At 44.5% G+C, this 25,230-nt stretch overlaps 1 protein-coding gene across 1 annotated transcript; it reads left to right on the forward strand.

Moving 5' to 3' along the window:
* The first annotated feature begins 1,120 nt into the window (after positions 1 to 1,120).
* HDC (histidine decarboxylase) lies at positions 1,121 to 23,464 on the forward strand. The gene is made up of 12 exons (XM_079954267.1): positions 1,121 to 1,364; positions 2,831 to 3,003; positions 8,535 to 8,648; positions 11,731 to 11,853; positions 14,299 to 14,433; positions 15,642 to 15,785; positions 16,437 to 16,503; positions 16,820 to 16,982; positions 17,081 to 17,171; positions 19,706 to 19,804; positions 21,508 to 21,609; positions 22,502 to 23,464. Exons 1-12 carry the CDS (start codon positions 1,337 to 1,339, stop codon positions 23,252 to 23,254), a joined length of 1,992 nt encoding a protein of 663 aa, XP_079810393.1. The 5' UTR covers positions 1,121 to 1,336; the 3' UTR covers positions 23,255 to 23,464.
* Positions 23,465 to 25,230: the final 1,766 nt, after the last annotated feature.

A 25,230-nucleotide genomic window follows, 5' to 3' on the forward strand; every position in this document is an offset into this window, starting at 1 on the left:
AAAGGTCTGTTCTTGTGTGGCCACCCTCCAAATCTCTGAGTGAGCAGGGACACAGAAAAGGCCCTCAGATGACAACTGCAGGATCCTGGTGGGTTTCTGTGAGGAGAGGCAGTCCTTAAGGTATTGAGCTGCAGGAGGGCCAGGGTACCCTTAGCCATTTTCAAGTGATCCAGGGAGGGAAGAGGGTAATTCTTCACAGAACTCTAGCCCAATGGTTGCCATCAATTTGATTTGAACTGATTTTATAATGAAATGATTTTAGAATGCTGTATTATTTTACTGTTGTTAGTCGCTCTGAGCCTGGCTTCAGCTGGGGAGGGCGGGATATAAATAAATAAATTATTATTATTATTATTATTATTATTATTATTATTATTACTGATCTATGGTAAAAAAGGTAAAGGTAAAGGACCCCTGGACAGTTAAGTCCAGTCAAAGGTGACTATCGGGTGTGGCGCTCATCTCGCTTTCAGGCCGAGGGAGCTGGCGTTTGTCCACAGACAGCTTTCTGGGTCATGTGGCCAGCAGGACTAAAACGCTTCTGGTGCAACGAAACACAGTGATGGAAACCAGAGCGCACAGAAACTCTGTTTACCTTCCCGCCGCAGCAGTACCTATTTATCTACTTGAACTGGCGTGCTTTTAAACTGCTAGGTTGGCAGGAGCTGGTACAGAGCAACAGGAGCTCACCCTGTCGCAGGGATTTGAACCGCCGACCTTCTGATCGGCAAGCCCAAGAGGCTTGGTGGTTTAGACCACAGCGCCACCCGTGTCCTGATCCGTTGGATGTTATTTTGGCTTGGCCTCTGCAATGAGCTTTGGTTGAATTCAAAACAACAGAGTACTGTATTGCGTCTGAGGAATTTCCCCAATGAAGAACTCATTCAGTTCCAAATATTTAGCCTGGTGCAAATTAAATCTCTCTCTCTCTCTCTCTCTCTCTCTCTCTCTCTCTGTGTGTGTGTGTGTGTGTGTGTACCTCTTCCTTCCGTCACTGTTGCTGGTATTACCCTTGTTGGGCAACCTGTCGTAGTCATCTTTGTTTCCTGTTGCATTGAAAATATTAATAGAGTCCCTAATTTACTCAAGAGAAGGATGCTAGACATCAAAGGTATTCTTGAAGAGAAGCAGGGGAGCAGCAGTTAGGCAGGGAGTCATCATTTCCTAATAACTTGCTGACGTGCAATCTACCATGGCTGGCAGATAAAGGAGGGTATAAAAAGGGATGGAGAGCGGATGGGCATCAGTTGAGAAAAGGCAGAGGTGTCTGCAACCCATTTACCCGCTCACACCACAACTCAGTTTGGAAGAAGAGATTCCTTAAGAAAGCAGAATCATGGACCAAGAGGAATACAGACAGAGAGGTGAGTAAATGGATGAAGTCTTGCTGGAATTCCCACTGGGTTATGATAGTACTTTATAAACTTAAATGGTGCTTACGTTGCTGTTGTTGATTATGTTTACTGTTGTTGTTGTTGTGTCACATTATTATTATTATTATTATTATTATTATTATTATTATTATTATTTTCATGTGACTTAAGTTGGTTGCGTCCATTAATTTCAGTGGTCTCCTCTTAGCAGAACATTGGATGCAATCCATTATTATGATTTCTAGAACAAGCTTTATTGTAATTTTGTTTTTACATTGTGCATCATTTTGTGATTTTGACAAAAATGCTATGAAAACATTATCTATCCATTCATCCATCTGCATCTATCTGTCTAATTATACATACATGCATACATACATACATACTATAAAATAAACAAACAAAATCTGCTATTCCTAATAAGAAAAAGTGCTCCATTCAGTCAGACTACCAGTACATGAAATGTGGTGAAGTGCTGTGGGACGGGTCCACTCAGAAGCAAGTCCCAGTGAGTTCCACAGGGCTTACGGATAAATGTGCAGAGGACTGCAGCCTTGGACTCCAACTCCCATCAGACCCAGCCAGCATTGGCAATGGTCAGGGACAATGGGACCTGAAGTTCAGTAACATCTGGAAGACCACCAGTTCTTCATCCCTCCTTTACAAGCTTATCGCATGTATGTTTCTTCGGAAGCACCACTGTGTTAAACCAATTTAATTCCCCCCATATCATTTTTATTAAGTCTCCAACTATATTTCAGAGCACTTGTCATACCCCCCTTTTTTACATGTAACATTTCTTCTTGACTTCCCTCACCCCTTCCTTTCCTGATGTTTGTTCTTTACTCTTTTTTTATCAGCTGTTTTATAACACACATATTTTTATTATCTAAACCCCACTAGCATCAAATCTTTCAGTAATCCACGGCTCATTTTTCAAATCCTGCTTGTGACTTCATATATTGGTGATAATTTGACAGATATTCCATCAGCGATTTCCAATCCTACTTAAACACTTTCTTGTTATGTCCTCTTATTAATTTGGCAGTCAATTTTGCAGTTTCAGCATATTCCATCAGTTTCACAAGCCATTCCTCCTTAATTGGCAATCCTTTCGTTCAATCAATTTTATTGATAGATAAGGACACGTAAGATTGCAATCTCAGGAGTAAGCTTACACCCTAGTAAGCAGGTGTAAGGATTGCAGGCTTAAAACCTCCTTGGTTTCATGGCTTCTAGAACAGCATTGTGAGAGGTCTGGCTCCATCAAAAAAACTGTGAAGTTGACATCAGGCGACATCGAAAGAAATCTCCGTTTGTGGCGATTAATTGGTAGTGGCTGATTCACCCATGCAAGTCGTTATTTTGATACCGTGGTGATGAGCATCTGGGGTGAACTGACCCCAAAATCGATAGGAAAAGCTGTCTCAAGAGTTCACAACTTCTTCTTCTTCCAGGAAAAGAGATGGTGGACTACATTTGCCAGTACCTGACCAGCCTTAGGGAGAGACGGGTGTCTCCTGATGTGCAGCCCGGTTACATGAGAGACCAGCTGCCAGACAGCGCACCTTTCGAGCCAGAAAGCTGGGACAACATCTTTAAAGACATTGAGAAGATCATCATGCCTGGGGTAAGGACTTCTAGTGAGATGCAACAGCAGGTGTGCCCTGCTTTCATCCCCTACACAAGTCCTTCCTTGAGACCCAATTCTAAGGACCTGTTTGGAAGACTGTCCCTAAAGGAAGGGCAAACAGGGTCATCTCTCCCCTTTCATAAGAACTTGCATGAAAGCAGCCTTCCATTTTTTCTCACAGGCTCTTAGAAGTTCAGCAGAAACAGTTGGGCCTGGTGAGCATTTAACAATAATAATATTATAATAATTTATTATTTACACCCCGCCCATCTGGCTGAGTTTCCCCAGCCATTCTGGGCGGCTCCCAATCGAGTGTTAAAAACAATACAGCATTAAATATGAAAAACTTCCCTACACAGGGCTGCCTTCAGATGTCTTTTAAAAATAGGATAGCTGCTTATTTCCTTGATATCGGATGGGGGGGGGCGTTCCACAGGGCGGGTGCCACTACCGAGAAGGCCCTCTGCCTGGTTCCCTGTAACCTCACAATGAGGGAACCGCCAGAAGACCCTCGGCGCTGGATCTCAGTGTCCGGGCTGAGTGAGGGGGGTGGAGATGCTCCTTCAGGTATACTGGGCCGAGGCCGTTGAGGGCTTTAAAGGTCAGCACCAACACTTTGAATTGTGCTCGGAAACGTACTGGGAGCCAATGCAGATCTCTCAGGACCGGTGTTATGTGGTCCCGGCGGCCACTCCCAGTCACCAGTCTAGCTGCCGCATTCTGGATTAATTGCAGTTTCCGGGTCACCTTCGAAGGTAGCCCTACATAGAGTGCATTGCAGTAGACCAAGCGGGAGATAACCAGAGCATGCACCACTCTGGCGAGACAGTCTTTTAACTGATTGCCTGATTTCATGATAATTTGTTATACTTTGATGTTAGCCGCTCTGAGCCTGGTTTTGGCTGGGGAGGGCAGGGTATAATAATTAATAATTAATAATTAATAATTAATAATTAATAATTAATAATTAATAATTAATAATTAATAATTAATAATTAATAATTAATAATTAATAATTAATAATTAATAATTAATAATTAATAATTAATAATTAATAATTAATAATTAATAATAAATAATTAATAGCTGCCCTGGGCCAAGGGATGCAGGGCGGGGTGCCTACACCTGCTGCTGGCCAACGTGGCTGGCAACCCGGTTGCTTGGCCAACACTCCTGCCCATCTCTCCTTCCTTCCTAGAGCCAGCCAGGGAGGGAGGAGGTGGATGACCTCTGAAGCAGCGACAAAAGAAAAAAATAAAATGTAAAGCAGAGGAGATCTAAACTAGCAGATCCAAAGCAGCAGCAAAACCCCCAACAAAAAGTAATTGGGGGTCGGGGAAAGGAGAGGATACCACCACCATTGCCATAAAGAGGAGGAGACAGAGACTCACAATATGATTCCCCCCAACCACACACACCTTAGAGCATGGGTAAGCAAACTAAGGCCCGGGGGCTGGATCCGGCCCAATCGCCTTCTAAATCCAGCCTGCAGACGGTCTAGGAATCAGTGTGTTTTACATGAGTAGAATGTGTCCTTTTATTTAAAAGGCATCTCTGGGTTATTTGTGGGGCATAGGAATTCGTTCATCCCCCCCCCCCCATAGAGTCCGACCCCCCACAAGGTCTGAGGCACAGTGGACCGGCCCCCTGCTGAAAAAGTTTGCTGACCCCAGCCTTAGAGATTTCCCTGCCTATGTGCTTTCAGCTGCTTTTTCTTGAATGAAGATCTTTATGGGCTGCTGCATTTCTGATGCTACTGGAGTCTCATAATTTATATTATATCTTACTGTTCTCACTGAACTGTATGCTGATCATGTTTACTATTATGGTTGGTTTGGGGGCTTGCACTTTTATGAGCTACTTTGGTTTTAAATGTGAGTGTAGGGTTCTTTAAACTCCCGGTTTTCAGAGGGACAGGGCTGGAAGTTCTCTAAATGAAGTCTAACCTCGGTTACAAATTTAGTGGAGGTTCTTAAGTAAACCGGGCCTTCCCTGCAGTGGCTCCCCATTTGTGGAATTCTCTCCCCATGGAGATTTGCACTTTCATTATGCATCTTTAGGTGCCAGGCAAAAACATTCTTCTTCAACCAGGCCTTTCACAGGTTGACATCCGATGTCCTTGTGGGAGGAGGGATTATTGGTTCTTATATTTACTATGTATTTTGTGGTTTTTATGTAGTGAACGACCCTGAGATCTGTGGATGAAGGGTGGTATACAAATTAAATTATTATTATTATTATTATTATTATTATTATTATTATTACAGTGGTACCTCAGGTTACATACGCTTCAGGTTACAGACTCTGCTAACCCAGAAATACTGCTTCAGGTTTAGAACTTTGCTTCAGGATGAGAACAGAAATCATGCGGTGGCAGCGCGGCAGCAGTGGGGGGCCCCATTAGCTAAAGTGGTGCTTCAGGTTAAGAACAGTTTCAGGTTAAGTACGGACCTCCGGAACAAAGTAAGTACTTAACCCGAGGTACCACTGTATCATCATCATCATCATCATCATCATCATCATTATTCACTAATAATCTGTCAGACTCCAGCATTTGCAATATGGAGATAATGCTGTCTTACCTTGCTTTTTTTTGGTAAGGTACATGAAGCATTTTGAACATTTGAAAAGTGTGGTATCAATGCTCAGTAGTTATTACTTTTGTGATGGTGATAGTAGTAGCTGCAAAATTAACAAAAGCATTCGTTGTAATGCCAAGGTAGCAGATTCGATCCCTGTAGGGGTCAGCTGCGTATTCCTGCCAACATACGACAAATAATGAATATAAACAAGAAGAAAACTGTACTGTGATAGCTTTCTTCTTTGAAAATCTGTATCGCTTCCTCTTAATGGATGGGTTTCCATTTCCTCTTAAGAGGCATGCTTCGTTGAGATAAATGGTTTTGCTTTAGTGAGACATTTATCTACCAGTCCCACATTCTTCTATTTCCTTTGACATTAATAAAAAAAATGCACAGATGCTTCCATCAAATCTGAGATGACTCGGCGAGGACTGCAGTCCTCCCCCCTTTGCGGTCTAACAACCTGGGGTAGTTGAAGATCTTGTGCCTTTAATTCCAGGGTAGACAACTTCCCCTGTCTCCTGCCAAGCACTGCGTTTCCTGCAGGGGAGCAATCTGCATGACAGTGGTGGGTGGAGCCATGGTCCAAAGTGGGCAGGGCCAAAGCCAAAGTGGGTGGAGTTTGCAGAGTAGGCGGGGAGCTTTGAAAAGCATCCAAGAGCGACATGGAACGAAGCTGTAGGTTCCACACGCATCCTTTTAATTGTGCAGAAGATAGAACATCACTAGAAACAACAGAGAGGGCATTTGCAGGTGTGGCTCTCTGCTTTAGACCCTCCAAGTGTCCCTATTTTCCAGGGACAGTCCTGGATTTACAGAAGCCGTCCTGGTTTCTGATTTGATCCCGGAATGTCCTCATGTATCTTTATATTTGATGGAAGCTGCCTAGAGTGTCTGGGGCTGCCCGGTTAGTTGGCTGGGTATAAATACAGTGGTACCTTGGGTTAAGAACTTAATTTGTTCCAGAGGTCCGTTCTTTACCTGAAACTGTTCTTAACCTGAGGCACGCTTCCGCTAATGGGGCGTCCCACTGCCACCCTGCCACCGCCGCACAATATCCGTTCTCATTTTAAGTTCTTAATCTGAGGTACTACTTCCGGGTTAGTGGAGTTTGTAACCCAAAGTGTTTGTAACCTGAGGTGTGTGTAACCCTAGGTACCACTGTAGTAAAATTAATAGGATGTCCCTTCAGGCATAGCTGTCAACGTTTGCCTTTTTTTGAGGGAAATTCCCTTATTCCGAATAGGATTCCTCGCAAGAAAAGGGAAAAATTGACAGCTATGCCTTCAGGATATACTGTATTTTTCGCTCTATAGGACGCACTTTTTCCCCTTCAAAAATGAAGGGGAAATGTGTGTGCGTCCTATGGAGTGAAGACGCCATAGCCCCGTGACCCTCTCCCGGCTGGAGAGGTGACGCGCGGCTATGGCAGGAGCCTCTATAGCCGCGCGTCACCTCTCCAGCCGGGAGAGCGTGCGCGGGGCAAAAGAAGCCATAGCCCCACGACCCTCTCCCAGCTGGAGAGGTGACGCGCGGCTATGGCTGGAGCCTCTTTAGCCGTGCGTCACCTCTCCAGCCGGGAGAGCCCGCGCGGGGCAAAAGAAGCCCCCCGCGACCCTCTCCCGGCTGGAGAGGTGACGCACGGCTATGGCAGGATCCTCTTTAGCTGCACGCCACCTCTCCAGCTGGGAGAGCGCGTGAGGGGCTAAAGAAACCATAGCCCCGCGACCCTCTCCCAGCTGGAGAGGTGACGCCCAAAGAGCAGGTCGAAAGGAACCTGAAGCCTGGAGAGTGAGAGGGGTCAGTGCACACCGACCCCTCTCGCTCTCCAGGCTTCCAAGGTAGCCGCCTGAACGGCACCTTGTTTTAGAGCGGGAAAACAAGAGGGGGAAAATTCTCCCCCTCTCTGTGCAGCGCCTCCTGCCGCTTCGCTGAAGGGGCGCTAGGCAGAGAGGGGGAGAATTTTTTTTCATGTTCTCCCCCCTCTAAATCAAGGTGCGTCCTATTGTCCCGTGCATCCTATGGTGCGAAAAATATGGTACCTGAAGGAGCGTCTCCACCCCTATCATTCAGCCCAGACACTGAGCTCCAGCTCCGAGGGCCTTCTGGCGGTTCCCTCACTGAGAGAAGTGAGGTTACAGGCAGTAGCATCGCAAGGGGACGGGGGGGGGGCAGTGCGCACCAGTTGCCATGTCTGGGGGGGTGACAAGAAGGGTGCTCGCCCCGCTGCCCCTGGGCACGGCGGCGTGAGCAGCCATCGCGCCGCAGCAGCTGCATGTGGAGGAACCTCCGTTCGCGGCTGCAGCTGCAAGCAGAGGATCCCGCCACCGTCTGTATGTCATTCGAGCAGCGCTGGCAGAAAACTGCTATGTACAACACATGTGCAGTGTCACACACATGTGCTGTATGTCGCGACGCCGCACATGCACCCTACATCGCGACACCATTAATGCGTCGTACGTAGTGGCGCAACGAATGCGCAGCCAGTGGTTTGCCCCGGCCCGGGTCTCGGTTACCCTTCGTTCGCCCCTGGTTACAGGGAACCAGGTAGAGGAGGGCCTTCTTGGTAGTGGCGCCCGCCCTGTGGAACGGCCTCCCACCAGATGTCAAGGAAATAGATAACTATCATACATTTAGAAGACGTCTGAAGACATTAGGGAAGTTTTTAATGTTTGATGTTTTATCTCTTGATTATGATTGTGAATATGATTATGATGTTGGGAGCCACCCAGAGTGGCTGGGGAAACCCAGACATATGGACGGGGTATAAATAATATATTATTATTATTATTATTATTATTATTATTATTATTATTAATATTATTATTATCATCAATTTATTTTCATGTGAGAAATGTTGGAGGGCAAGTTAAGGTAACCTTTTGCTGCAGTAATCAACCCTTTCTCACCCTCTCATCAACTTCTCAACTCTTGTTTTTAACCCAGGTTGTCCACTGGCAGAGTCCACACATGCATGCCTACTTTCCGGCTCTCACCTCTTGGCCTTCACTCCTGGGCGACATGCTGGCAGACGCCATTAATTGCTTGGGATTTACCTGGGTAAATGACACCGCTTTTCTTGGGAGTTTTCATGTTGAATTGATGCTGCTCAACAAAATCATGGTTGTCGATTGCTGAAAGACTTTGTACCTGATTAACCTTTTAAATATACATTTATTATATCAACATTTGTTATGTTTAACTACCTATGTACATGGCTGGCATTATAATATCATTGCCTCTCTGAGATATTGTTTTCTCTTCAACCAGGCCTTTGGCTGACTGATATTCTACAGCAGTGGTTCCCAATTAGCTAATTACTGAGGACCCCCTATTTATCAAAAGCCAAGTCATGGACCCCCTACTGTTTAAATTTTTGATAACTCTATGGTAGTTACCTCTGCAAAGCAATTTTTTGAACAAAATGTGGAGTAGCTCCTAATAAGCAAAGGATTTTAGGTGTACAGTCGTACCTTGGATCCCAAATGCCTTGGTACGCAGACGTTTTGGCTCCCGAACACCACAAACATAAAAGTGAGTGTTCCTGTTTGCGAACGTTCTTTGGAACCCGAATGTCCGATAGTGCTTCCCCGGCTTCTGATTGGCTGCATGAGCTTCTTGCAGCCAATCAGAAGCCGCACTTTGGTTTCCAAAGTCGAATAGACTTCCGGAATGGATTCTGTTTGACTTCCAAGGTACGGCACTAGGGCTGAGCGATATCTGGTTTTCGACATCGTGATATATCAGCAGTGAAACACCGCAAATTGGAGATCAGGCGTGGGGACGAGGGAAGGAGCAGCTGCAGAGATCGGATGGGTGGGGGAGGAGAGGAAGCGAAGTCACTTGGTTTGAATGGGAAGGGATAGGGATGGGGGGGGGGGTTTGCATCAAGCCACTGTCAGCGGGGGCAGCCAGCGAAAATGCATGTCCACTGTGGCTTCTTCTAATTTCCTGCTGACTGAGAAAAGTTGCTCCACCTCGGGGCCAGGGGAATGTAGCGATTAGCTGTCCTGGTCTCCCTCAGCGTGAGGGAAGGCAGCTCAGATCAGCAGCGATATCGGCTGAGACCATTGTGCAACATTGGCAAAAGGGATGCGGGTGGCGCTGTGGGTGGCACTGTCCCTCTTGGGCTTGCTGATCAGAAAGTTGGCGGTTCGAATACCCGCAACAGGGTGAGCTCCCGTTGCTCTGTCCCAGCTCCTGCCAACCTAGCAGTTCAAAAGCACTCCGGTGCAAGTAGATAAATAGGTACCACTGTGGCGGGAAGGTAAATGCTGTTTCTATGCTCTCTGGCTTCCGTCATGGTGTCTTGTTGCGCCAGAAGCAGTTTACATTAGTCTTGCTGGCCACATGACCCGGAAAGCTGTCTGCGGACAAACGCCGGCTCCCTCAGCCTGAAAGCGAGATGAGCGCCGCTACCCCATAGTCATCTGCGACTGGACTTAGCTGTCAGGGGTCCTTTACCTTTACGTTTTTATCCTGCATTTTATTCTGTGAACTGCCCTGAGATCTTATTATGAAGGGAGGTATATAAATCTAAATAATGATAATGATGATGATAATAATAATAATAGTAATAATAATATTACCAGTGTGGTGTAGTGGTTGAGAGCGGTAGTCTCGTAATCTGGGGAACCGGGTTCACGTCTCTGCTCCTCCACATGCAGCTGCTGGGTGACCTTGGGCTAGTCACACTTCTCTGAAGTCTCTCAGCCCCACTCACCTCACAGTGTTTGTTGTGGGGGAGGAAGGGAAAGGAAGAATGTTAGCCGCTTTGAGACTCCTTAAAGGGAGTGAAAGGCGGTATATCAAATCCAAACTTATAATAATAATAATAATAATAATAATAATAATAATAATGTGGGAGTTGGATATTGAAAGCAAAGTTTGTGCTATAGTGTTAGAAAATTATTTCTCAACAAGATCCTGCTCAAAATCAATCATTTCAGTTCCATTTTTGTTACCCCCATTCCTTATCCCTAAATCACCTCTAGGTAAAGTCATATTAAATTAATTTATTTCCCCAAATTACTATCTTCCGCCATCCCTCTAATACAAATCCTCCCAAATTCATTACCTATGCAGAAGCACTTTGGGATGGGGAAAAGATTCAGGGTCAGTTCCTACCTGGACTGAACACAAGTAGTATTTCTTCCACTCACTGGCAGACACCCCCCCCCCCCCAATTAAAGCCAGCCTTCAGTGATACTTGTTACTTATGGAAAATCTTATTAAAAACATATTATTATTATTTTTAAAGCACTTATTTGCTTAGGCAAAACAGCTTCTTACAGATTTACTCTACCATACTAGTACATGATGTTAACACTAGAGGGCAGTCATGCAAAGTGTTTTAACAAAATACTTCTGTAAGATAGTGTTGGGGAAGAAATCCAGTAGTTTTCATTTTAACGCAATCTTATCTAATTTGCTCTGATATGCATACTGAAAGGCCCCGGTGCTTTTTTTATTATTGAGTTATATTGCAAATATATGCAAATCAAAACTTTTAAATGTGAAAGGAAGAGAAAAGATTTAAAAGGGTTACAAAGAACAAAAGAAGAAAAGAAAAAGAAAAGAAAGAAGAAAAGCAGAAATCTAAATAAATTACCGGTACATAAACTAATGCAATTAAATCTTAATGAAGATAAGAAAAAATCATAGATGGATGTTTTAAAATTTGCACTTCTCCAAATGTGACAATGCAATTTTCCAGCTAAACAAAACGCATACAAAATCACAAATATGCAAAAAAACAAAACAAAACAAAACAAAACAAAACAAAAAACCCCACAACCCATCATATTAAGGGAAATTGCTTTGCAGAAATATGCATGTGAGGAAAACTTGCATACAAAGATTTGCATGCCACGAGAATTTGCACTAAAATGATGATGATGATGATGAGTTTTCACAGGGATTTCAAACAAGCCACAAACTGCTGTGAGAATGTTAAGGGCTGAACTTAAGAGTGGAAAAAATGAGAAGCTGAAACTGAGAGATTCAAGCATCCCTACTCACGAGTAGGCTGCAGGTCTAGAAGCTTCCCTTTCCCTACACAATGCATATTCGTTCATCGGTCGGCTTTGACCCAGTAAAAAGAGATCCTTTTCCTCATCCTGTATCTTTTTTACACTTGCAGGCATCCAGCCCAGCTTGCACAGAACTGGAAATGAACGTGATGGACTGGTTGGCTCAAATGTTAGGTCTCCCAAATTTCTTCTTGCATCATCATCCAGACAGCAGGGGCGGAGGTATCCTGCAGGTAAGTAGCTCAGGAGGGCTGTGTTTTCTTTGCTTTTAGTCTGAACATGCTCACAACTTCTAGTGCAAGAGATGGGGAGTCTGGGGAACCCCAAAACTCCCATCTGCCACAGGTAGCATGACCAATGGTCAGTGATGATGCGAGTTCATCAACATCTGGAGGGCCACCATTTCCCTACTCTTTTTTTTTTTAAGCCTACGGCATCTAGTATTCCACAGTGGTCTCCCATCCAAGTACTAACCAGGCCTGACCCTGCTTAACTTCTGAGATCAGACAAGATCGAGCATGTTAAGGGTGCTATGTGTCGGCCTACACTCGAGTAGGACCTTGGTAGAGACACATGCCCGACTGGCAAGTTCTCTCCCTCCTGATCGTTCGGGAGCTTCAAAAGCTTTCTTCAGCCCGAACACCACAGCGACTGATGCCAACTGACACCGGCACACTTAGGGATCTGCAGAGTTTGTGCAGCTTGCGTCACAGACCTCAGCAACTCAGCATTTTGGCTAATCCACTTTATTTACATATAAACACACACGGAGCGCTGCAACATGGCTCCTTCTCTCTCTAGCATCAGACAGCAAAGAGAAAGAACAAAGGACAATAGTCCCACTTCATGCAGCACAGTAACACAAACATCCTGTCTCCGTCACTTCCCACTCTGTGGAGTCAAAACATATCCCGTCATGTGATAGACAACAATCCCATGACTGCAGTCATGGAGCAGGAATTTTAACAGTATGGGCATAGACATCATTTTCCTATTCTTGTTCTACCGTCTTTTCTGGACATGTCAAAATTGATTTACATCCTTCTACTGGGGAATAGTTTGTGACACGCCTCAAACAAAAAAGAAGCATTATTATATATTCATTTGGTTTTTCAGATTAAAGTTTTACAGTCACATATCCAACATACAACATAGAAAAAAGATTCCAAAGAATCTCTTGGGCTTCCCTCCTCCTCTTTGTGGGTCCTATTGTTAGTCATTTCCTCCTGCATCTTTTATAATAATCCAAATCTTTTACCTCTCCATTGTGTCCAAAATTCACCATTAAACTGCAACTGTTATTCCAATCCTACTAATGATTTTAACTGTTTACAATGGTTTTTAAGATAAATTATAAATTTCCCCATTCCTTATTAAAATTTTGGTCTCCCTGATTTCTGATTCTTCCAGTCATTTTAGCCATTTCAGCATAATCAATCAACTTGATCTGCCATTCTTCTCTGGTAGGGACTTTATCTTCTTTCCATCTCTGGACCAACAACATCTGCACAGCCGTGATCACATACATAAATAGTATTTTCAAAAAACAAGCATTATTATAAATGAGAGAGATTAATATCATTTCTTAGAGCAAACAGTAGGTGTCACCATTGGCCTATGATGAAATGATTCATAGATTGCAACCTGCAGTGGGGGACAAAATGAATTAGCAGTTTGTAGATTAAAACAGCAAGGTATAGTTTTCTAGCGGAAGGAGCCCGTAGCTCAGAGACACAGCACAGGCTCTGCATGTGGAAAGTCACAGGTTCAATCCCTGATAATTTCCAGTTAAAAAAAGAAGATGGCTAGGATGTAGATGGCAAGAAAAACCTCAGCCAGCTGCTATTCAGAAAGCTTTAGCTGAGCTAAATAGCCTGACCCGTATCACTTCCAGACAGAGGTGAACCTTGCACCCAGCCTGACCCGTATCACTTCCAGACAGAGGTGAACCTTGCACCCAGGGCTAGATTTAAGTTGGATGAGACCCTAAGCTACTGAAGATAATGGGGCCCCAGCTGTCCTTTGTCAACACCAAATTGTCGCTGTTTCTTGTGTTGAATATATGCTGTATGGTAATTTATGGACCTAATAGGTATCTAAAGCCATTTGCACTTGTTGCCATGCAACCAGGCCATGCGGAATGTAGACACCCTATATATAGAAATGAGCAAACCAGTGATATTTTAGGGAGCAGGCTAGCAGGCCGGGCCCATTACTTACATCATAGGAGCCTACACAACACAAAATACTGTTGCTGTATGTAGGTAAAGGTAAAGGAATCCCTGACCATTAGGTCCAGTTGTGGCCGACTCTGGGGTTGCGGTGCTCATTTCACTTTATTGGCCGAGGGAGCCGGTGTACAACTTCCGGGTCATGTGGCCAGCATGACTAAGCCGCTTCTGGCGAACCAGAGCAGCGCACGGAAATGCCGTTTACCTTCTCGCCGGAGCGGTACCTATTTATCTACTTGCACTTTGACGTGCTTTCGAACTGCTAAGTTGGAAGGAGCAGGGACCAAACAATGGGAGCTCACCCCATCGCGGGGATTTGAACCGCCGACCTTCTGATCATCGGAAAGTCCTAGGCTCTGTGGTTTAACCCACAGCGCCACCCACTTCCCTGTTTGTGATATAGGTTGCTGTTAATAATAAGGAGAGTTTGTTTCTTTGTTTCTGCAGAGCACAGTTAGTGAATCAACCTTGGTTGCTCTGTTGGCTGCAAGGAAGAATAAAATTCTGGAAATGAAGGAGTCTGAGCCAGGTGCAGACGATTCTGCTCTGAACTCTCGTCTCATTGCTTATGCCTCAGATCAGGTAAATGAGAGTGTATGTCTGCATGTATATGAGTTAGGCCCCATCTGGACTATACATTTAAAACAGTATCGTACTGCTTTAAACAGTCATGGTTTCCTCCCAAACATCCTGGGAACTGTGGCTGGGGAAACTCAGCCAGATGGGTGGGTATAAATAAATAAATAAATTATTATTATTATCATTATTATTATTATTATCATTATTATTATTATTATTATCATTATTATTATTATCATTTGCTGAGAGTTGTTAACCCCAGTTCTGGGCACCATAGTTTAAGAAGAATATTGGTAATAAGTGCAGAAGATGACCAAAACGATAAATGGTCTGGAAACCGAGCCTTATGAGGAATGGTTGAAGGAGTTGGGTATAATTAGCCTGGATAAAAGGAAACTTTTATGTTATGATAGCCACCTTCAAATATCTACAGGGCTGCTACACAGAAGATGAAGCAAAATTGTTTTCTGCTACTCCAGAGGGTAGGACTCGAAGCAGTGGGCACTCATTCTGATTTGTTTGCAAGGAGGTTAAATCACCTTGCATCCATGCCTTACCCCACATGTTCCTCATCATTAAAAAGTCTGATCTGTGGCGGAAGTGGGTTTTATTGTTCATGACTTCCCGATCAACTCTGATCGTGCAAAATGAATTTAGCTGTTTGGATGCCACTCAAAATTATCAACAGTCTGGAAGTGCCCCGTGTTTTTGATGAAGGCCTGCATGTGTAGGGGTGTCAGTTTTGGAAAAAGAAGGCTGCATAAAGGTAAAGGTAAAGGACCCCTGACAGTTAAGTCCAGTCGTGAATGACTCTGGGGTTGCGGCGCTCATCTCACTTTACTGGCTGAGGGTGCTGCCGTTTGTCCGCAGACAGTTTTTCCGGGTCATGTGGCCAGCATGACTAAGCCGCTTCTGATGAAATCAGAGCAGCGCATAGAAATGCCACTTACCTTCCTGCCAGGGTGGTACCTATTTATCTACTTGCACTTTTTGGCGTGCTTTCGAACTGCTAGGTTGGCAGGAGCAGGGACCAAACAACACCTATCCTTTAAAATATATGGGCTGAATATATGCACCGAGGACAAATCTGCTCAGGCCTTCAGCCAAACTTAATTGTAATTGTATTGACTAAATCTTCTTGTAGTATGGGCTTCTCTTGACCAACATTACCAGCACTTGAGTCCCTGGAATCTCCTTGCTTGTCTTCTCAGGCTCACTCCTCAGTAGAAAAGGCGGGTTTAATTTCCCTCGTGAAGATGAGATTTCTTCCTGTGGATGAAAATTTTTCCTTGAGAGGAGAAACCTTGAAAAAAGCCATTGAAGAAGACAGAAGCCGTGGCCTGGTGCCCATCTTTGTAAGTTTTGTTTTCTATATACTTGGAAGGCTACTGGCCTTGATAGTTCTCCTCTAGTTCCTTGGTTGAAGTATTGCTTCTAAGTGCCAGTTTCTGGAAAGGAGAGTGCTCTTGTGCTTGGTTTCTGCATGAGGTTTTCCCAGAGGCATCTGGGAATAAGATATTGGACCAGATAGATATTGGACCAGACAGATATTGGACCAGAATAAGATACTGGACCAGATAGATAGACAGATAGGCAGATAGACAGACAGACAGATAGATAGACAGACAGACAGACAGCTAGAACAGCAACTTTTTTAAGGAGCATAAAACTATGGTTGAAGAAAGACAGGTGACACTTGCTTTTCAGAGCTGAATGTTGTGGAAGCCCTGACGTTGTTTAGAACACGTCCAGCCATTCTTTCCATCTCTGGTTAAAACAAGTTGTGCAGGTTTTTCTAACACTTGCAAAACCTGTTTTCTCAGCAGCTGCCATGGGTCACCCCATGAGCAATGATATCTCTCCCGTATTGCCTTCAACTCCCTGAAAACTGATGGCCGACTTGTCTCCATCCTGCGAGTGGACATTTTGTTGACCAATAAATTCGTGTCTCTGGTGTTTTTGGATGTTCTGCTGTGCTTTCTTGACAACTCCCTGTTTTTGTCTAGGTTTGTGCAACTCTTGGAACAACTGGAGTCTGTGCTTTTGACAGCCTTTCGGAGCTGGGACCCGTATGTAAGTAGTCTCAATACTTCTCAAAAGGGACCATTATAACAAGTCTTAGATGGTGACCAACCCTTACCCCAAGCAAATCTCTGATTCTTGATTTTATGGCAACGCAACAGCTTGCGCAAGTATCAGCTATTGCACAGAAATCAACTGTTGCGCAGGAATCAGCTGTTGCGCAACAAGCTTCCACTAGTGCAATTGTTGCATTAGATCTCATTGTTGTGCAGCCTTTAAATTCGGTCATCTGCTAGTGCAAGGGCAGACAGAGAACATTCAATACATCTCTATACCTTCTCAAACATCACCTTCAATTACTCTTTAGGCTCTAAAGAGGGACTCTGGCTTCATGTCGATGCTGCCTATGCTGGGACAGCGTTCCTCTGCCCAGAATTCAGAACATTTTTGACTGGAATAGAACACGCAGATTCTTTTACCTTCAACCCTTCCAAATGGATGATGGTTCACTTCGATTGCACAGCGTTCTGGTGAGTGTGAGGCTCAAAGCATGCACACACGTGAAATTCTAATTCTCTGCAATTCCCCCCAATGACCAATTATTCCCCCCTGGTCCCCATTTGTATAGGATCAAGGATAAAAACAAGCTGCAGCAAACCTTCAGTGTTAATCCCATCTACCTCAGACATCCCAACACGGGGTCAGCCACGGACTTCATGGTGAGTAAACTGAATGCAAAAGGGGGCTATTGTAGACCAGATACCAGATTTCTGTGTTGGTTTGCAAAATAGCAATAGAGGGGCTGATTCTCTCCTCCTTTATCTTTTATCCCATGAGAAATCCCCCCAAATTATTTACCTCCTTAGGCGAAACATACATCATCACCATCAGTATTAACCTTAAGGTCCATAAATACCAACACCCTAGAGGTCCCGGGCCCTAAGGGAGTTACCGTAGATTAGCCTCAACCAGAGCCAGGGCCTTCTCAACACTGGCTCCAGCCTGGTGGAACGCTCTGCGGGATCTGATTTCTTTCCGCAGGGCCTGTAAGACAGAGTTGTTCCGCCTGGCCTTTGGCTTAGAATCAGTTTGATTCCCTCCCCCTCTTTCTTTTTCCTTTCTCCTCCAGTGAAGAGGCTGCATCCTAATGTTTTAATGTTGTATTTTAATCTTGTTTTTTAAATTGTATTTTAATCAACTTGTTTTTATTATTGGTTGTTAGCCGCTCTGAGCCCGGACTTGGCTGGGGAGGGCGGGGTATAAATAAAATTTAGTAGTAGTAGTAGTAGTAGTAGTTCTTACATATTAGTCTTCTTCCTCTTTGGTGATCCCTCGTAGCCGAGTAAGATTGTCTTCCATGAACAGTAAGTCCGTAAGTGGCTGTGGAGACCAATTCTGGATCCACACATCCTTCCACAGTGGGGACATAGGTTTCCAGGTGGGAGTTGATCACAGTGAGGGTTTGCCAAATGTGCCTTCCTCTTAGCTCATTTCTCCCTTTCGTCCTGAGTTTGAGCATCTTCAAAATCCATGACACCTTTGGTAAAGGCTGTTCTCCAACTGGAGCCAGTGTTTCCCAGTTATCAGTGTTTATACTACTTTTTCTTTTGCCTTGAGAGAGACCTCTTTTGTTGACCAACAGCATTACGCATTCCATTTTTAAGTTCGGAATAGAGTAGATGCTTTAGAAGACATATTAGTCTCTTGGATATGAATTAGCTGAATTAATTTTCAACAGGGATACAAAAAAGGGAGATGTGAGGAAGTCAAGAAAATAAGTGAATCAAAGATGAGAAGTAAAAAGAGGGATTTTTGTGTTTTTTTTCTTCTTTTTTCTTAAAATGTGTTTTTTCTTTTCTTTCTTGAAACTATTTTTCCTTTTTTCTTATGTATTTTATAACTTTGTATTTTTGTGTATTTGTTTTTGTTTTTTTCTCATGTTTGTTGTCTTTTCTAAAACTTAATAAAAATATATATATAAAAAAATGGAAGACATATTAGTCTCACATTAGTCTTATATATGTCACATATTAGTATGTGACATATGACTCCCATCAAATTATCCTGGGAATTGTCATTTGTTAAGGGTGCTGAGAGTGGGTGGCACTGTGGGTTAAACCACAGAGCCTAGGGCTTGCCGATCAGAAGGTTGGTGGTTTGAATCCCCGCGACGGGGTGAGCTCCCATTGCTCGGTCCCAGCTCCTGCCAACCTAGCAGTTCAAAAGCATGTCAAAGTGCAAGTAGATAAATAGGTACTGCTCCAGTGGGAAGGTAAATGGTGTTTCCATGCGCTGCTCAGGTTCGCCAGAAGCGGCTTAGTCATGTTGGGCACATGACCTGGAAGTTGTGCGCTGGCTCCATCGGCCAATAAAGCAAGATAAGCACCGCAACCCCAGAGTTGTCCACGACTGGACCTAATGGTCAGGGGTCCCTTTGCCTTTACCTAAGGTTGCTGAGAGTTGTTAGGGGACCCTTATTCCCCTCACAGAGCTGCACTCAGGAAGAGGAATTGATTGTTGAACTGCTCTGAGGACTGCACCTCTGGGAGGGGATTAGGGGGTCTCCTAACAAAAACCCTTAATAAACCACAGTTCCTAGATTCTTTTTTGGGGGGAGAAGTCATGACTGTTTAAAATGGTATCCTAATGCTTGAAACGCGTAGCGCATATGGGAACTTGGTTTCTGAAACCAGATGGACTGGGCTCAAATGGGTTTGGAGGGCATGCCCTGTGGCTAGGAAGGCCTTTGCCCTAATACAATTCTCCAGTTATTCAGTCATGAGGGGGAGATTTACTTATTTGCCTGATTTATATAGATTTATAAAGATTTGTACACCACCCTTCATCAGTAGATCTCAGAAGGAGGCACCGCTTTTTATTCGTTCTTTGTTTACCGGGGGGGGGGGGTACTAGGAGAGATTCCTGTGCCCGGTGTCTGTTTAATTCTAACTCAAATGAGGCCTTGTGGGCATCTGGTCTCTGTTTGGACCCACACAAAATGCAGACCGTGGCTGATGGGATCTATAGTCCAAAACAGCTGGAGAGCAACAGGTTTGGGAAGGCTGCAGGAGTGTATTATCGGAAACGCAGACAGATGCATGAGCTTTCTCTGCTGCCAAGGTACAGTTGCTCCCCATCAATAAGTAGAATGAGATCCCAGATATGTGGCTTTCGTGCCCTTGGCAGGTTTCGACATCCAACCCTTCTCCACCTTTTCCTCCTAGCTGACCTCTGACTGTTGTTTGATTTGCAGCACTGGCAAATCCCACTGAGCCGAAGGTTTCGTTCTCTGAAGCTCTGGTTTGTGATCCGCTCATTTGGTGTCAAGAAGCTTCAAGACCACGTCAGACATGTAGGTGAACTGGAGGTGTACATGTGTGACTGGGCAAGGGCGAAACTGTCAGTTTTGGTTTCTAATTTCCCTCACTCTTAAGTGCAGTTCTAATGAAAATCCATTGCGTGTCGAGCCCCCGCAGCCACCCCCTCGTTGGAAAATAACTCATACAAGGACACGGATACTAGCTTTATGTTATTGGGCAAATTTTGGCCACAACTTTATTGAATTACAGAATGTGAGCAGTATTGGCTTAGGCATTGATTGGACCTGATTATATCTGACTCCTGCCCATTGTGCAGGAAGTCCAGTAAGGGTAAGCCACTGGTAGGGGGAGCCCTGTCGATGCGAACCAACTCAAGCTCCCCCTGTTGTCCCCTTTGGGGTCGTGTCAAGGCCCTAGCCCCCAGCCGGGCTTCAGACTAGATCAACACCCCCGGATTCCTTTAACAGAATGCCTTTAAGCATGGAGGGGCAGGTGATGGCCACACCTCCCCTCCCCCACACAAGGTCAAACAATGCCTAGCCACCACAAGAGCCCAAAGGCTCGCCGCCGATTGGCTGGCCGGGCTCTGACGTGGTCCACCGCAACTCCTCCCCACTGGGAAGTGGAGCGGATTTGGCGGTTTTGTATGAATTTCTGCTAACAATATATCCAGCTGGGATAGCTCAGTTGGTAGAGCATGAGACTCTTAATCTCAAGGTTGTAGGTTTGAGCCCCACGTTGGGCAAAAGATTCCTGCGTTGCAGGGGGGTTGGACTAGATGACCCTTGTGGTCCCTTCCAGCTCTACAACTCTATGATTCTATATACATCTTTGTTGGCAACTTTGTGTAATATGCAGAACTTTGGCTAATGAGTCAGATAGGAAAGCAAGCTTGCTAGCCAGCAGCCAGGTACAGTTTTTAAGTGACAATGGCGAGTAGGTACCCCAAAGTTTCTCCAGCCTTTCTGTATGTTAAAATGTTAACTACTTAAAGCTTTGAGGAAGAAGAAGAAGAAGAAGAAGAGTTTGGATTTGATATCCCGCCTTTCACTCCCTTTAAGGAGTCTCAAAGCGGCTAACATTCTCCTTTCCCTTCCTCCCCCACAACAAACACTCTGTGAGGTGAGTGAGGCTGAGAGACTTCAGAGAAGTGTGACTGGCCCAAGGTCACCCAGCAGCTGCATGTGGAGGAGCGGAGACGCGAACCCGGTTCCCCAGATTAGCAGACTACCGCTCTTAACCACTACACCACACTGGCTCTCGAGGGTCCCTGAGGGTGGTCAGGGACGTCTCGTTGGTTCTGGGCAAGATCATGTTTCATTTTAATTCTGCATCCTATGACTTTTGCACTGCTCTGTTGGAAATGATAATTGCTTATGCTAAAATAAGAGGACAAAATGGTGATTTTTTTTATAGAAGAATGGATGCCGTTGGTGGATTATACCTATCAAACTATAATTGTCATATGAAATCACATGCAGGATTTGAGATAGGAGCAATGGAAGAATGTAGAAAATGGATTTTACAGGCTTAAAAAATAAATGTAGATGTGTGTTAATGCAGATATTAAGGGGGAATTTAAAAAAATCAAGGAAGGAGGGGGCAGGAAGTCAAGAAGAAAATGTGTAAAAAATAAACAAGCCAATACCTAAGATTGGAGTTATGTAATAATTTGGAAGATTTAATAAAAATCATTGTAAAACAATAATTGCTTATGCTTTTTTGGAAACTGTAGGGCACCGAGATGGCCAAATATTTTGAGTCACTGGTTAGAAGTGATCCCCTGTTTGAAATCCCTGCTAAGAGACACCTTGGACTGGTTGTGTTTCGTTTAAAGGTAAGAGCAAAAGTTCCCCCTCTAGAATTTAAAACAACCCACTTCACCCCCCCCAAAAAAAAACAGCTATGAAGAAAGAGCGTAGGAGAGAATGAATCACTGTGAGCATCTCTAGTATACATCAGATCTCCAATGAAAGGCTGAAGGGGGGTAGAATATAGCCAGGCCATTAACAAGGCTGCTTCATATCCCTCAGTGTAGATACAGTCTAAGTTACCGGCTCTTTCCACATCCTAGTTGCTATGGGTGAGGGAGAAAAATCCCCTAATTTATCCACTTCAAGTATAACTTTATAAACTTCTGTCATGCATACACACCCTCTACCAAGTCATCTTTTAATAGGAAAAATCATAATTTAAGTTCACAGACCTGACTCACTGGTGTTGGTCCAGATTCCTGGGTTAATCAAAGGCTGTGATGGGAATTGGAGCATTCAGTTGCATGGCTTCTCTCTTTGGTGCTGACCTTTAAAGCCCTCAATGGCCTCGGCCCAGTATACCTGAAGGAGCATCTCCACCCCCATCGTTCAGCCCGGACACTGAGATCTAGCGCCGAGGGCCTTTTGGCGGTTCCCTTCTTGCGAGAAGTGAAGTTACAGGGAACCAGGCAGAGGGCCTTCTCAGTGGTGGCGCCCTCCCTGTGGAATGTCCTCCCATCAGATGTCAAGGAAATAAACAACTATTTGGCTTTTAGAAGACATCTGAAGGCAGCCCCGTTTAGGGAAGTTTTTAATGTTTGATGGTTTATCGTGTTTTTAATATTCTGTTAGGAGCTGCCCAGAGTGGCTGGGGGAACCCAGGCAATTGGGCGGGGTATAAATAATAAATTATTATTATATTATTACTTTGAAAACAATTTGTACGTGGTTTATCACAATATCTTTTGAAAACAGGGCCCTAACTGGATGACAGAAAAGGTCTTAAAAGATCTGAACAAATCAGGGAAGCTCTTTGTTATTCCGGCAACGGTTCACGACAAGTTCATCATTCGGTTCACTGTGACGTCTCAGTTTACAACCCGAGAAGACATCCGACGAGACTGGGCCCTCATCCAACAGACTGCGGTGCAAGTCTTAAACATGCATCATACGCCCAAACCTGTTGCCATCTCAGAGGAAGGGGGCAAAGTTCCCAACGTGATAACCAGCCCCATTTCAAAATCAATAGGTGCTGCTCCCTTTTTTGACTTAGAGGAACAAGAAAGCAAAAGGTTCCCATGCAAAATAACTGTGCAGCCCCGAAGAGGCTCTCTGAGCCCTTCTCCGTGGTTGTTCGGTGAAAACGTCGGCGTGCCTGAGGATCCTCATTTGGACGACTGCTTCGCAGAAGGCAGCCTGAGCCCCACCAGCCACAAAGTGCCCTCGTTCTCTGTTCAAAGCAAGAAGAAGACAGCTCGCTCCCTCAGTGTCCCAACAGCTGGCTTTTGGGAAGCGAGTCACCCAAAGTCCATGGGCTTGGAGGTCCCCGGGAAGAGTGGACCTTGCACCAGCGAGAAACTCTTTTCCCAATTGCCCAGAGAGATACTGATGCTCAAGAAAAGCGCCCTGAAGAAACACCTGAAATTTTACAGCGTGCCCAGTTTTCCCGAATGCACGATTCAGTGTGGGCTCCAGCTGCCGTGCTGCCCTCTACAGGCCACCGTGTAGTCAGTCCTCCACCCTCAACGGCTGTCCCCTTCCTCTCCTCGAGGCAGCGAGAACCAAAGCCTGCTTATTCTCATGCAACGCAATAATCTATGACCCTCTCTAATAATATATAAAATAATTATATTAGTTACAGAAGACTCTGTGCTATTTTTTTTAAAAGCCTGTATATTTAATAAGTTTAAAAGAGAAATAAAACTATTTAGCATTGTGCTTGGCGTTTCATGTTTCATTGCAGATTCTCTGCTTCCAGATGGAATTTTTGCATTGTGGGTTGGCAAGCTATCATACAAAAGGGGGTCAGCAACTAGAGGCCATTAGTTCAAAACTGACCCCTTGAGAATTGGTGTGGTTTTTTTGTACAATCTTTTTTATTCAGTTTTACACTACGCATTTAAATTCAAACATTAGACGTCAGCATCAGCATTTAGAATTTCCTGAATCCCTAGACTCCCCTCCACCCTTCCATGATTTCCATATTCAACCTTTTTCGACTGCTTCACATATTTTCTCTATTTTTCTTAAATAATCCATTTTTACATTAGTTTTTAGTACATTACAAACGTTACTCAAACCTGCCAAAGTTTTTAGTTGTTTACAGTGTCAACAGATCTCATTTTCCTCATGGTATTTTCAGACCAGGAAATGCTGAACATGTAGGATTTCTGTCTTTTTGATGCACAAAAACCTTTGCTAAGATGAAAAGTTGTCAACTGTCCTCAGCCTTTTTTAGTTTCAGAAGAAGGAATAGCACCAACAAATGTTGCAACGAGAGGTGCTGTCAAGGAAACCATGTTCTTCTTTCTGTTGGAAAAACACCACGAACCAACAGCCAGAAATAAATTATACTTGAAACTCATGGGATCTGTTTTGCAAAACGGTAATTTACAGAAAAAATATTTTACACATTGTAATGGTTCTAAGGGGTTACTCGTGCGTAAGCAGGTGCCTATCTCCCTGGCTGGGTGCAAACACCTGGCTGGGCTGCCAAAGTGAACCTTTTCTGTCTGGACAGCCACTCACCCGTGGCTGACTCAGTCGCTGGCAGAATCTGTGAGTGGGCATTTCTTAAAATTCTTCCAGCAAAGAAGCTCTTTGACGCCTAGTCTCCTCCTACTCTCCCTGCGCGAAAGCCTTCTGCGCAGGGAGGGCGTGGGCAACGGAGGACCCCTACTCTCCCCGCTGGTCCCAGGCAAGGAGTCATGGGACCGCCTCGCCGCTTCCCCCATCTGCCCCCCTTCTCCACTGGTGCTACGCTGATTCTCTTCCCCAGAAGATGGGCTGCTCCTCCTGATCCCTGGACGCTCTCTGGAATCCCTCTGGCTTTTGCTCTCTCCCTCTGGCACTGATGGCAGTTCCCTGACACACATGTTAGTACATTGCTGCTGAGTTAGGCGCATCTACTTTATAGAACAAGGATATCCTGAAATGTGGGGACATTGTCCCAATAATTTGGCAATCTAGAAAAGGGTTGAATATGTCAAGGTGGTCTGAAGATTAATTCACTTACTCCAGGACCATTTTGATTTCCAGCAACCACTAGGCCTATCTACACAGGGATAATGGAGACGATCATTCAGTACTCAATAAGCCACATGGCAGGAACTCATATGCAGATCATGCAGATTTTAGTGCTAAAAGGAATGTGTATGTAAAACAAGAATACAGGAACTCCTATGACAGGGAAGGAGAACCTCAGGCCCTCTCTAGCCCAGGATCCTGTTCTCACAGATACCCACAAATGGGATCTGAGTGCAACAGGACTCTCTCGCCTTGTGATTCCCATTAACTGGCATTTGGAAGCATACTGCCCAGAACTGTGAAGGCAGAGTTGTAAAACAACTTCACCATCACCACTAAAATATCTGTTAAACAAAGAACATAATGGCAGCAAATGAACATAATCTGTTAAACAAAGAACTGTCGAACAGCTCTTACTGTCAGGAAGTTCTTCTGTTAAACAAAGAACATAATGGCAG

This window comes from Podarcis cretensis (assembly GCF_951804945.1).
Source record: "Podarcis cretensis genome assembly, chromosome: 14".
Classification (NCBI taxonomy): domain Eukaryota; kingdom Metazoa; phylum Chordata; class Lepidosauria; order Squamata; family Lacertidae; genus Podarcis; species Podarcis cretensis.